We start from the raw sequence: 13,312 nt of genomic DNA, 5'->3' as shown, positions 1-13,312 counted from the left end.
GCAATGCCACTGTTGATGGCTGGAAAAGAGGGACCCAGCTGGTAACTGTGATGTTTTGGTGGATTCCCGTGCTTTGTTCTCTATTAAATATCAGTTATCCAAAGCAATGGGGCTAGGGATGGAGAGGATTTTATCCTATGGGGCAAAACCCACTGGTCGTACCAAATCATGTGTGAGGAATCATGGGAGCATATTTAGCACTTCTGCTTGGAAATTTTTGGAGATTGCTTAACGTGGTGAGCCAAGGCAGCTCTAAGTGGCCAGAGGGAGCCTGTGGTGGTCAGTGTGCACTGTGTCATGCCATTGGTGGCACGATCCTGCTGCCAGGGATGTGGTGAGGAAGACAGGGCAGGAGGTGACCGTGTGCTCACTTACCCATGAGTGATAAGGCAGATGTCAGCTTGCCTTGCCACCGTCCTCCCACTTCAGTGTTCAGGTCTTGGAGGCGCTCCATGATGCTTCCGTAGCACACAAACCCGTTCCCCACAAAGCCCCTCTGGCATGTACACCTGTGAAGGGATTGTCACTTTAGCTGTGTGTTGATGCACTGTGGGGTCAGTAAGGCTCTGGCTAAGCACGCTCCAGGTGTTATTAACTACTTCTCTGAAGGCTTATTCAGGAACAATAATGCATTTTAGTTTTGCATCTTTCCTTCAGCATGCTGTAAGGTAACAGCTGGTAGTGGGATGGTGTATGCGTTTTGTCATTTAATGGGTAATGATATTAATTGCTAGCTGTAAATTTCCCTTGCTCATGTAGCCACTTCTGTGACTTACATCAAACCTTGACTCAGCAGTGTGATGAATGTGAAACTGCATTACTTTGCAGTAAGAGTGCCCTTAAATCCCAGCTATTTAAAGAATTATAGCTGTGTGAGCAGTGGCTCAGTGTGTTATACATGCAGGTGTGTAGGGAAGCGTGGTGGCCACTTGCCTGACATGATGTCCTTCTGTCAGCTGGGCACTGGTGTGTTGGTGGTGTCTGTCTTGCAGGGCCTTTTTGACAGGGGGCTCTGGCTACGTGATGCCCTTGGCCATGGTGCAGTGTGGGGCCTCCCATCCCCTTTGGGGTTCCTGAATGTGATGGTCACTGAAGCCCAGCAAGCCATGGAGCCTGCCTGCCCATGGGCAAGGAGAGGCTGTGGTGGAACGGTGTGAGGTGTCACCCCCACAGCAGTGGGGAGGTGATGTAAAGCTTTAAGCCTCCAGTCACTCCTGGTGGCTTGGCAGGAGTAATGGTGGTTACATATAAAGGGGGTGGTGGCAGCTCATAGAAAAGATGTGGCAGGGGTGTCAGTCCTTTCAATAAAGCAAAGTGATTGAATGTGTTACAATGACTTTTAAGCAACACAACCGTTTTGGGCAATGACACTGGTATTTTAACATTATCTTTCTTCTGAAGCTGCAGAAGCATGAAATCTCATGCTTCTTTCGATGTATAAGTTGTGCTGCTGCTGTGTCTGTACTGGCAAGAGCACGTCATCTGTGACACCCTGGCTGTCCCATGGGGATGCCAGCCTGTGAGCGGTGTCAGTGATGTGTGGTAGACCCAGCCCTATGTACTTCCAGGGCAGCCTTGGGTTGTGTTGCCCAGATGAGTGATGGGCAAAACCTTGAGAAGAACTCAACAGCCTTGCAGCCTGGAGGTGGGCTGTGTTTAGGGTGATGTGTTGCAGCCAAGGGAAAATCTAAAGGAAATTTATGGAAAAGCAACCCTGAGTGTCAACCTGTCATTTTCCATCTCATAAGGGAGGAAACACATGAAAATTGGACTTAAAAGCCATGAAAAGCTCAGTGTTCAAGAGAGGTGGGGAAGAAATTGTTGGTCGTTGACAGGGTTGATGCGTGCTTGTATTAGGTGCTGATGGGTACAAGTGGTTGTGATTTTCAACAAGCAACTGACCTTGCATGTGCCTCGACCTTGTGTCAGCCTGGCTATGGACAAGGAGAGGTGATCAGTACTTTCTGAAAATCTGGGCTCTTGAAGCCTGCCTCAGAGTGAGCAGCTACCAACACCTGCAGTTTTTGCCAGTTAGCAATTTCTGTTGCACCCTTCAGAAATGCTGCACCTAGGGGATGAGCTGGAAGTGTCAGCTCTGTGATTTACTCATCTCCAGGGCTAAAATTAAAGCGGGCACTTGTCAACATGTAGCATGCACAGAAAGAAATTCTAACTATATTTAGGAGGCTAAACAACTATATTTGGCTAAACAACTGTGTTGCCAAACGTTGGCTTTTAATAATACTTTTCCTAATCAAGTCTCCAGCATGTTCAGTATTTATGTAAGCCCTATCCATAATGACACATCCATGTGGACTTTTTAATTATTATTATTTTTAGTATCAAACTATATATATTTTTAGGTATCAAACATTATTCCACACAACTGAAAAATCTCCTTTATATAACTAATGACCTAACCATTTCCATGTGCTGGCTGTTACGTACACAGATTTGTCAATCACAGAAGTATCAACCTGATGCCAAGTTAACTCCTGTTTGCTATGTTAGTTCTCATGTCTGCATGGAAGTAGTCTTTACCATAGCTATTTTCTTGATGATAGCAATCTTATTCTAAAATCTCCACAGTCCCTGCAAACTGATGAGGTTGCATATGTACTTGGGGGATATAAGCTAGGATTTTGGCCAGGAGGCTCAAGCTTTTATTCTTTCTGGTCATGGGTAAAAATAGCAGCCTAGAAGCATTGTAACTTGTTAGAATGCAACTTGGATGGTGAGCCACCTTCTTTTTAAGGGGATCTCTTGGGTAGAGGGTAAGACTGCAGCCCTGATGAAGGGTTTGGGGCTGGGAGGTAGAAGCAATTCCTCCTTGGGGGCTGACCCCTTTCTTCTGTGGTGGTGGAGACTGATGGGGTAAATATCACTATACTGATGTACGTAGCCCCTTCACTTCTGAGTGGAGAAGGAAAACCTGAGGCCTTAAAGAAGCTGAGGAGCGGTTTAATAGAAAAAAAAGAAACCACCCTTGAAATACTGAACAAATTAGATCAAGGTTTCAAAATAAATCTCTCTTTTTCAGCAAACAACCATAAAAGAAGAGAGAGGTTAAACACTAAATTTTTGGCTATCACTTCCAGGGGTACAATGAACTGCAGAAATACCTACCTAGTTTGAAATTAATTTTCTGAGGAAAATACTGCTTATAAGAGAGTATGAGCCCAGTAACATGGTTTGGATTTGTCTTCAAAGGAAAGCATTTAGCAAGTACAGAGTAGCACTTATCTCAGGGGCTTGAGGCCTTCAACCTGACTACCATCTCACCCTCTTCAGTGCAGTCATTTACTCTGTGTGGTTGGGATAAGGAAGGACCAGCTAGGTAGTTGTCTACATTGATTTTGTCTTAGTTTGCCTGGAGGGTCTGGTTTACAACTCATACTGTGTATGGCCGGACAGGTTTTGCTTTGAATGCGTTGTGTACTACAAGGGCTGGGTGTCTCTGAAGAGGAACAGATTTATAAAAAAGTCTTGCTGGACGATTTAAACTGAGTTGTTTGTTCTCATGATACGATGCATGGACAGCATAGGAAAAAGACTGGGGAGCTGCTACAACTTGAGTTTACCTAAGAAGAGGAGCAGAATTATATCTTTCTGGAAAAGGGAAGCTCAGCTTTCCATCTCCATTTATTTTAATCTATTTTAAAAAGGGGGGTTTTCTTTATGAAGCTACTAATTTCTACGCTGAAGACAGAGTCAGAGTAAAAATTATAGTGGAATTTGAAAAGAAAATAAAGGGAGATCAGCTGAGGGAAAGCTTGTTCAGCTTGGAAACCAGAGAAGTTACAGTCTAACATTCAATGTAATTCTGCACCAGCTGAAGCTTCATAGTTTCTGGGCAAGGCTGTACCTAATTCCTTGCTGAAGCAGCGCTATGGAAAGTCTCAGCACTCATTCAGAAAAGATCTATTTAGGAGAAGAAACAGAGACGATCTTGATTTTCCAAGAGGTTGCTTTGTTATGTTCATAAACTTTAAACATTTGTGTTTTCTACATGTTTATGTAAGTACAAATAATTTGATTCTGGAGAAATCAGAAGCAACAATATGTGGGAAGTCATTTAAAAACTAAAATAAATGGAAGGGAATAAACTTGGGTTTGTGGACTCACTACAGCTCTTTGTTTTAGAAGTTTGAAAACCAACCAAGCAAAAAACTGCAAAAGCATATCCACAGAACCCCCCCTCCCTAACCCCAAATACATTTAAAATCTGGGCTGCAGCCAAAATACTTTTACATGTATCAGAAACAATTTAATGTGTTCACATTTGCTAATTATTTTCTTTGCAAATTTCCTATTTTGTAAATGGATTCACCTTAACTGGAAATTATTCAGTACAGTTTCTCTTTTTGCCAAGTAGATAGGAGTGGGATTCAAATCATATTAAAACTTTCTTCTGTTTTATTTTTGCTGTTAAAGGTCATTAAATAAATGACATGCAAGGCATTTGTTTGCTTTTTTTCAGTAACAAGTCATACATTTTTACTGTCATAAATTTTAAAATTAAAAAACAAAACAAAAACATCTGTTGAAAATTAAGTTGCAACAGTGAAAAAGTGATGCTGTAGGAAGGAAAGGTGCTGATTTGTGTGCTGTGGAATTTGTTTTTAATCTTTCAACTCATGAAAATTAGCATTTTAGTCTTAATTTCACATAGAAATACTCTCCGATCTTTAAAGTTTTACACCTGGCTCTGCTGGTGTGCTGCAGCAGCCAAGTGTACTTTTGAGTACTACAATATGCTGCGGAAATGAGACAGGGGATATTCTAGAGAAATTTGTCGGAAATGCACGATAGCTTACACAAAAGGCAATGTTAATTCTTAACTATAAGAAAAAGCTCAATAATGATGCAAGCACTGACAATAAGAATGCTTTCCCATGTGAACACTTGCTGTCTGTAAATCTATAAAAATAAATAATTTGTTCCCCAATTTACAACTGATGGCCTAATTTGTCTTTCAAATTGTAATTCTCAGCTCCCGAAATCTAGCACTTCTGGGACACCTCTGTAGACTCAGTACTAGCTGTCACTGGCCTATAAAAACATGTAATTCCAGTTTCTTGTTTTAATACAGCGTTGCTAAGTCCAGTGTTAAAGCCAACTTTCCTCCTAACATCTGCTTAGCAAATTTCTGTACAGGAAAACAAATTCTGACAGAAGTTGCGCAGCTTCCCACATGCTTTGAGGAATCTGCGGAGGCGGGTGTTGCTTTCACAGCATGGGGAACAGATGCCCTGGTTGTATCTGCATTAGTATACTAAAAAGGGCCAGAGCTCTGGTGCTGTCCTGGGATAATTAATGCTGATTAATTTTTAGCTTGCTGCCTGGCATGGTTCTGGCGCACACAACGTTTTCCCAGGCAATGCCCAAGCACAGCTGAAGGGATAGCATGTGCCAGGGATCTCTGCCAAGAGGCAGTTACTCTTCTTTGGAGGAGGAAGAGTATTTAGCTGTGAGCCAGACCATGCTGCTTGCCCTCAGGAACAGAAAAAAGGTTTTGGTCCTTATTTACTAATGTAGAAATGACCTCTGAGAGCTAATAAAAATAAAACTTAATAGGCATTAGTGATTGGACTGATGAGATTAAGCATGTCCTAACTGGTTCACCCTAACCCCATTAAATCCCATAATTTGTGCTTGATAATGAAACTATTAATGATAACTTCAGGAGGTTTTCATCCACTGGATTTATTTTAACTGCATGCTTACTACAGGTGGAGGGAGAAGCTGGGTGAAAGCTTTAAAAAGCAAAAAGACTTACGTGATCTGTCCTGGTGCAACCATTGAACATTTAGCTTTTTTGTGACAGGTGTTGTTTGTTTCACAAATGTCTATCATGCTGCATCCTTTCCCAGGTACAAAGTTTGTATAATGCTCCTTGCATTCACAGTGGGACTACATCAGAAGGATGGAAGAGGAGAGAGAAAAATCAGACATGCACAAACTGTAGGTTTCAGCATACTTTCTGCTACTAGGATTTAAAAAAATTGAAAACTTTCAAAGCCTTAGTTAATCACCTGGTGAGTTTAGTTGCAAGTATAAAGCTTATCCCTATTTATCTAACTCCCTTTGAGGCTTTACCCACTCCAGAAAACTACTGACACTCAGTTAAAGCCCTTTAGAATCAATTCTGTGACCAGAAAACATTTAAAATCAGCGTGGATAGGTTAAAGCCTCTGCTCCCACAGTCCTCTGACTTTTGAGTCCTCTCAAAAGAAGTGCCAAAGCACATTATTTACTGGTGAGGCGTATCAGCAGTACACACCAGCCCGCGTTTGCCAGCCACGTGCAGCTTGCTGAAAAACCCCCAAATGGAGAAACTTATATGACCATGAGCTTCAGGACAACCCTGGATAACTTTTCTGCTCCTCAGGGTGTCCAGGCAAGACAGGCATGGTCTACAGATGTTTTGCTTTCTCAGTGTCAGGAGTACAACAGAGAAATTTGAGCCAGTTCCCGATAGCATGAATGCTATGCAGTCTTTACATGGTGCCATTCATCAGTAGTTCTGAAAGACCCAAATTATGCTAACTTTAGGTGTTTAGCTGCAGTATCCGTGTGAGGACCTTACTGGTCCTTGCAGTCACAGAAATTTAACTCTGAGAAGCTTCATTTTGGTGCCTCCATTTAGAGGAAACGAATTTGAGCCAAAACATTCCACAGAAAAAGACCACACTAATGTCATTCCCTTCAGAGGGAAACACACTAGCATGTGTAGATAGAGAAAGAAATGGGGTCCCTCCTGGCCACCTGCAAGGCTTATGCCAAAGCCAGGAGTAGATCTTGGCTTCCCTGAGGCCTGTGCCTGTACCCTCATGGCTTCTTTCTGGAGACAATGCAATTTCTTTCCGTGGGCAGCTGACAAAGGAAACATCTGAAGCACAAGTTCAACACTAACCTTTCCTGGGCCATCATATATGCAAATGGTAGACTGTGCAGGGCAGTTCCCGTATATTGCTTGGCACGGGTCTATGGGTAAGCAGACTTGACCATCCCCTTTGTATCCTTCTTGACAGGCACATTTGTGGTGATTTGGTCCAAGGTAAATGCAGTTGGCATTAGGATCACAGACCTTTTTGGAGCATGGGTTGATAGCTTGAAGAAAAAAAAAAAAAAAGTAAAGGAATTATTGTCCACCACTCTAAAACTGAAGACAAGGATTTGTTCAAGCATCTCTATGTCAAACAAAGCCCGGGCAGACTAAACTTCTCATAACAGCCAAGTCTGAAGTATCGTGGCGACATAAAGACAGGAGGGAGGAATGTGTTTATACTAACGTACTAACATAGTAACTGTTTGCTTTTGTACAGAAATGATCTCTTAACTTGGCAAATTGTGTTATAAACAGATTAAAAGATATAATGTGCTCATTAAAATATTACAACTATTTTCCTGTTCTGTGGTGGATTTTAACTACAGTACGTCAGGTATGTGATATGAAGTCAGTAAAGGCTTTAAGTGTGTGCTAGATCAGTTGGAAACTATTTCTCAATACAATAGGTCTGCTGTTTTCTTTCCGGTAATTAAACAATATAATGTCAACCATTCAGCTGTATGGAAAACTGGCCAGCAAGTTCTTTAGTTGTGTCTTCCACACTGTTGTAGGTTCAGGACTGGACTGGAAGCTCACTGTTTATTTCCAGGAGCTGTTTTTTCTTTTTTCCAAGTCAATGGCATTGTTTGTCCATGTTCATATTCCAGCAGTGCTTGGAGAGCTTCTTTAGACACCTTTGTGTCCAGTTTAGGACACAGTCAAGCACATCTTGCAGCTGGAAGGGTGGTACTTGCCGTCATCCCCTCTCCTCCTTGTCCCTTTTGTACCCCTCAGCTGGGACTGAGAGTTGGCAATGCTCAGCTTCACTCTCTCAAGCCTTCTCTTTTGTTCCAGTGTAAAATCACACGTGCACACATTTGTATGCTCAAACTGACCATGGACAATGCCACCTCCCAGTTGAGTGGGGGCAGTCACTGCTATCCTCTGTTACATACTTTGTTGTGCTGGAGCTGCTTGTCCTCTGCTTACCAGCCAGTCAAAAGTAAAAGATACTGGCTTAAGCCACAGGTGATCCCCAGTAGCAAAAGACAGTAGGTAGGGCAGAGGAGCAACATTCATGTGGGCTTACTCAAGAGGTAAGGCTACTAGCATCCTTCTCTGCTGGTTGCTTGTCTGTGTTGCCTACCAGTAGAACCTTGCATTCCCTGAGAAGTCACTTTCTGATGTCCTGCTCTTGGATGGTGGTTGAGTCTACTCAGAGAGGACTACCACACAGGACCAAGAGAGGCCAGAGTTAGGACCAAGAGATCCCAAGAGGTGACTCAGTATCCACGTGAAAGAACTTCTTCACGGTGAGGGTGACAGAGCACTGGAACAGGCTGCCCAGGGAGGTTGTGGAGTCTCCTACTCTAGAGATCTTCAAGGCCTGTCTGGACGCCTACCCGGGCAACCTGCTCTCAAGAACCTGCTTTGGCAGGGAGGTTGGACCCAATGATCTCTTGAGGTCCCTTCCAACCCCTACAATTCTGTGATTCTGTGATCCATGCTATGCCTTTCAAGGGGGCTTACTAGGTTTATTCTGGTTGTATGGACTGAAGTTTATGAGCAGTTGGACTGATGTGGATCTGGAGCACATTTTAGTGCTTTGATTCATCTGGAAGGAGTCTAGCTTGTGCACCTGAGACTGCTTTGATATGTGAACCCAAGAACAGTTACGTCAAGATGATGGTGAGATTTGCTTCAGAAGTGTTTAATATCTGAACTGTAATAATAATGATGTTGTTCCCAAAGAACCCAGTATACATTAAAATTACTCACGTTCACAATGTGTACCGTCCCCGTGGTAGTTGGGCAGACATGTGCATTGCAATCTTCTGCCATCCTCATCTGAGATGGTGCATCTTGAGTTTGCAGGGCACCGCAAGGCCTCACATTCAGCTATTGCTGAAGGACAGAGGGTGACAGATTAAGCTGTCTGCATACTCCTGTTCCAGGAGACATTGCATCTTTCAGTATACCAGCTGAAACTCCACCTGGCCTGGGGACCATCCATCCCATCAATCCCCATCTTTATTCTGGTGATTGAAGGGGTGACAATGGTTATGAAAGTTCACGGGCAGGGTTTGAGGTTCAGTGTATGTCTAATTGCTTAAGTAAATAACCTGAGACTAATTTTACATTTGTCCTCACCAAGTCTAACTGTATCAGAGCCATTGAATATAACTTATATAGAAAACAGCCTACTTACGCTGATCACAGCTGAGTCCTTGGTATCCAGACAAGCAAGTGCATCTTCCATCCCCTGTAATTCCACTGTTGCACACTCCATGAACACAGTTGCAAACTATATGGAGAGATGAATTGGCTTTAATGAATAAGGATGGTGTTTGGAAAGACATCATTAGTGGTTACCCATAGCAAATAGTGTCCTGGCCAACAGCTGTTAAATATTACAAAGCACAATTTTCAAACCAAGCTTTGATCAGACTTCATGAATTACAGGTTTCCATTAATGAGAAGATCAAAACTCGTAGCTGCATATATCAGCAAATAACAGATACTGATTTTTGCAGTCTGGTATAATAGCCTGAGGGCCTGAAAATCTTCAGGATGTGTTAAATATAAGACTTATAAGACTTATAAGCAGTGATGATAGTTTACCCCCTTCCCTTTACAAACATATGCCATGTTCATGCAAATTGCCTATCTTAATTAATTTTTAATGCTTTACCTGTGTTAGTAGTCCTACTACAAAAAGGAAAAACTTCTAAGGTATTGTAGAAAAGCAGTTAGTCACAAATGCACGGTAATTGTAGGTACTTAGAAAACTTGGATAAGCTCAAATATCTGCAAGCTGAAGTGTAAAATGATCCTTAAATTAAAATGTAGTTCAATCCTTCAGCAGCTGCTTGGAAAATAATTACATTTGCAATACTGAATTCATTCAAGTACCCTAATTTTATGAAAACGTCTCAGTTGCCTTTCTGTGTATCAACACTGGCATCCAGTGGACGGCTGGTGGAAAAAGAACCTTTAAATCAGCCATGGTGTAGGATTAGTATAGAAAGGCCATCACAGATTATTTAAAGTGAGGCTGTTCATGACTCTTTTTTAGGAGTAACTTGATGCAGTTCTTGAGGGAACAAAAGTGTTTTATTTAGAGATAAACAGCTATTACTGCTTAAGAAAGCAGGTGATTTTGTGAACTTGTATAACGCTCATTAGGGTTGAGGAAGATAAGTAAAATAGTAGAAATCATTAAGAAACAGGCAAAATAGGAAAATATACAAATGTATACACTTGTGACCTATTTTAATTTTAAATAGTGCAAATAGCTCAGATCCTTCCCTCAATGTCCCACTACTCCTAATAGAAGTATGGCCAGTGTGATCAAAAAAACACCCCACAACTAAACAAAAGCTACCCTTTTTCACAGTTTTCACTGAATTATGGAGCTCCATGGCACACAACATTGTGGAGACCAAGAGCAGAACTAGATTTAGAAACAAGGTACATAATTCCTGGAGGATGGTCCAACAGGAGCCATTAATTTCAATACCACATGAGTATTTCATGCCCTATACAGATGTTCTAATTAGCAGATGAATTTAAAAGTCATACCCAAACACTGTATACCACTATAAATTCTGCATTGATATGTTCCTGTCCAATATTTTGTAAGCACCGTTTAGATCAAGTAAATGCAAATCCATCATTTAGGATGAAAACTGGGTGACAGGATAACAGGATGGCATACTGCAGGAACACAAAAATAATTCTAATCCCAAATTTATTTGACTGTTGGCTAAAAAAAAAAAAAGATATTTAAGATAAGATTAAAATATTTTTGTAGTGCTACACTGACAGTGTTCTCTGCATGACTCTGAGTTGAATGGAGGACTTGTTAGTGTTAGGTCAGAGGTTGGACTTGATGATCTTGAGGTCTCTTCCAACCTAGACAATTCTGTAATTCTGTGAATCCAGTCCCTCTATGAATGAGAAATTGAGTAGCTGCCTGTTTTCTTTCCCTGTTGTATTTCTTGAAGCAGAGAGCAGCTCCTGGTGGGAAACTAAATGCCCTTCTCGTTTCACTGTGATATCTTAGTGTCTGAATACAGCTTGCACTCACCTGCTTTTCCCCGTTTCAATACAGAAAGCTTAAACTTACCTGATGTGCACTGAGGACCAAATAAATTCTCCTCAGCACATTTTTCACAGGCTGTCCCACCAAATCCTTTCTGTGAATTACAGAATGGAAATAAAAACTTAAATCTCTCATCTGTATATAGACAGACAGATAAACAGTTAGTAGCCTGGAAGCAACATCTTTAGCTTCCAAAAAAACCCCAAAGCACACCACCACCAAGAACAAAACAAAACAAAACAAAAAGTCAGTCAGCAAATCAGAAATGACCACTGAGATTTAGAAAATGTTCTTTTGAATAATTTTTTCTCTGCTTTTCTTCTTCTTTTTTTTTTTTTTTTAACTTTACACTTGAAATCATATCACATTTTGAATATCAAACAATAATTAATTAACAATAATTAACAATAAAATAACTAATTAACAATAGAGAATGATAATCAAGCCTAAGGCCCAAATCATTTCTGTAATTGTTAGGTTGTATTTCTTGACTATTTCTTATCCTTTCAACATTTCACACGTCGCCAAAGGATATGATTTCGATGTAATGGAAAGATTGACCAGTAGAGGAGAAGGTAAAAAAGATTTGAGTTGTGTTTTTTTTTTTTTTTTTTTAAATATTTTTACTAAATGTATTAAGCAGTGCACACTGTACTCTCAGAGAAACATATTGAGAGTATAGTCCCAAATACAATTATTTCTAATTAGGGCAAGTAGTCATAAGTAGCAGCACACATTAAAAGATAGAACTCAAACCACGTATTTCAGGAAAACAAAATGGAAGAACCCTTTAATAATTTTACCTGAATATGCCTAAGTCTACAAAAATAATACTATGAATTTTAGTGTGAACCAGACAAAAAATGAACTCCAAGCAGGCCACCTCTGCTATTTTTGAAATACTCTCATGTACGCAATGTAGCATGTACTATTTTATGTACTAATATTTATTATTATTTCTTAGTGGCATTTATATACTGAAGTTATATTTTTTCCTTTATGAGAAAGGCTGTACCTGACAAATGCATGTTCCATCCCCTTTTATGCCCTCGGAGCAGCGTCCTCTCCCATTGCATGGTGATGCAGCTCCTCCTGGACATGCTGGAAATGATGATGTATAAGTGATCAGTCACCTTGCTCTGACCCTTCTGCCCCACTTGAATGTTTGGGTGAAGACCTTGGAGGCTGTGGGGCTTTGGGCCAGGCAGGGTGATCAGGTGATGGCTGCTGTTTTGCATCTGCATCACTTGGCTTCACCAGAGACCATCACCACTCTCTAGTATGGAAAGTTTAAGCTAGTTCTGCAATCAAGGGATTACAAAAGAATAGAATTCTTATTCTAAAGTGCAGCACTGATTTAGTCCCTTCTGATTTACCTCTTTCGTCCTCTAAACTGTTAGATTGCTTAACAGAAGTGACGTTTGCATGACCACTTCTTTGGTACGTTAATACAACTGACTGATTGAGAACTTGCTGTCAGGATCATATTTGATGGTAAGCTAAGGTTTAAATAAGCCTTGCTGCAACACGTGGCCTGTCCTCCCCTCCTCTCTTCCTCTCAATTGCATTTGATATATCTGGAAAGTTCCTCCCTCATACATCCTTTAAGACTGTGATGTTTGATTCAACCCCCCCTAGAAATTAAAATATGAGTATCTCATGACCCACTTCTCTCCTATGGGCTGTGGTCACTACTAACATTTGGGTGCCAAAGATGTGGTATGTTCAGATCCTCTGATGCTAAAACTGTGATTATAGGTGGTGGTACACTAGGGGAGACAACGTCTGACCACAAACCCCAGCCAGATGGAGGGGATTAGAAACAATGATTGCATTTCCAAATCAAAGTAGTTTAATTTATGGCTAAGATTTTTCAATATCCATGTTTTTAATAAGAGATTACCTATAGAAAACACATATCAGAGTAGTTTTTAGTCAGATTGTTCTGTCAGGTTTTTCCTTCCATTGGGAATATCCTTATTTTTAAGTCACGCAGCCTCTCTGTGGAAATGATTTATTAACTCCCTTGCATAAGCCCTTCCATCCTGTCAGCCTAGCTGGAGTTGCCATTAGGCACCATAATCCTTACGCAGGTGGTATCTAAATGTAGGAAACTCCTATTGCCCTTGTAGGTGCTCTGCTGTACATTACTGGTG

The 13,312-nt window shown here is 41.1% G+C and overlaps 2 protein-coding genes across 2 annotated transcripts in view; one reads left to right on the top strand and one right to left on the bottom strand.

The window, feature by feature from the left end:
• LOC311443188 (uncharacterized protein) overlaps positions 1-13,312 on the top strand; it is a 289,234-nt gene that overhangs the window by 48,474 nt on the left and 227,448 nt on the right. The window lies entirely within an intron of this gene.
• The window catches only part of STAB2 (stabilin 2), an 85,688-nt gene that overhangs the window by 62,953 nt on the left and 9,423 nt on the right, over positions 1-13,312 (bottom strand). Inside the window, exons 4-10 of the mRNA XM_084533113.1 lie at positions 12,172-12,257; positions 11,181-11,250; positions 9,261-9,356; positions 8,831-8,956; positions 6,917-7,113; positions 5,780-5,913; positions 376-509 (exon numbers count right to left, since the gene is read on the bottom strand). Coding sequence (XP_084389239.1) covers positions 376-509; positions 5,780-5,913; positions 6,917-7,113; positions 8,831-8,956; positions 9,261-9,356; positions 11,181-11,250; positions 12,172-12,257 — 843 coding nt within the window. The remainder of the gene's footprint in view (positions 1-375; positions 510-5,779; positions 5,914-6,916; positions 7,114-8,830; positions 8,957-9,260; positions 9,357-11,180; positions 11,251-12,171; positions 12,258-13,312) is intronic.

This window comes from Aythya ferina (genome assembly GCF_964211825.1).
Source record: "Aythya ferina genome assembly, chromosome: 1".
In the NCBI taxonomy this organism is placed as follows: Eukaryota; Metazoa; Chordata; class Aves; order Anseriformes; family Anatidae; genus Aythya; species Aythya ferina.
Note: the sequence above shows the minus strand (reverse complement) of the source record. Positions and strands in the feature narration are given on the sequence as shown.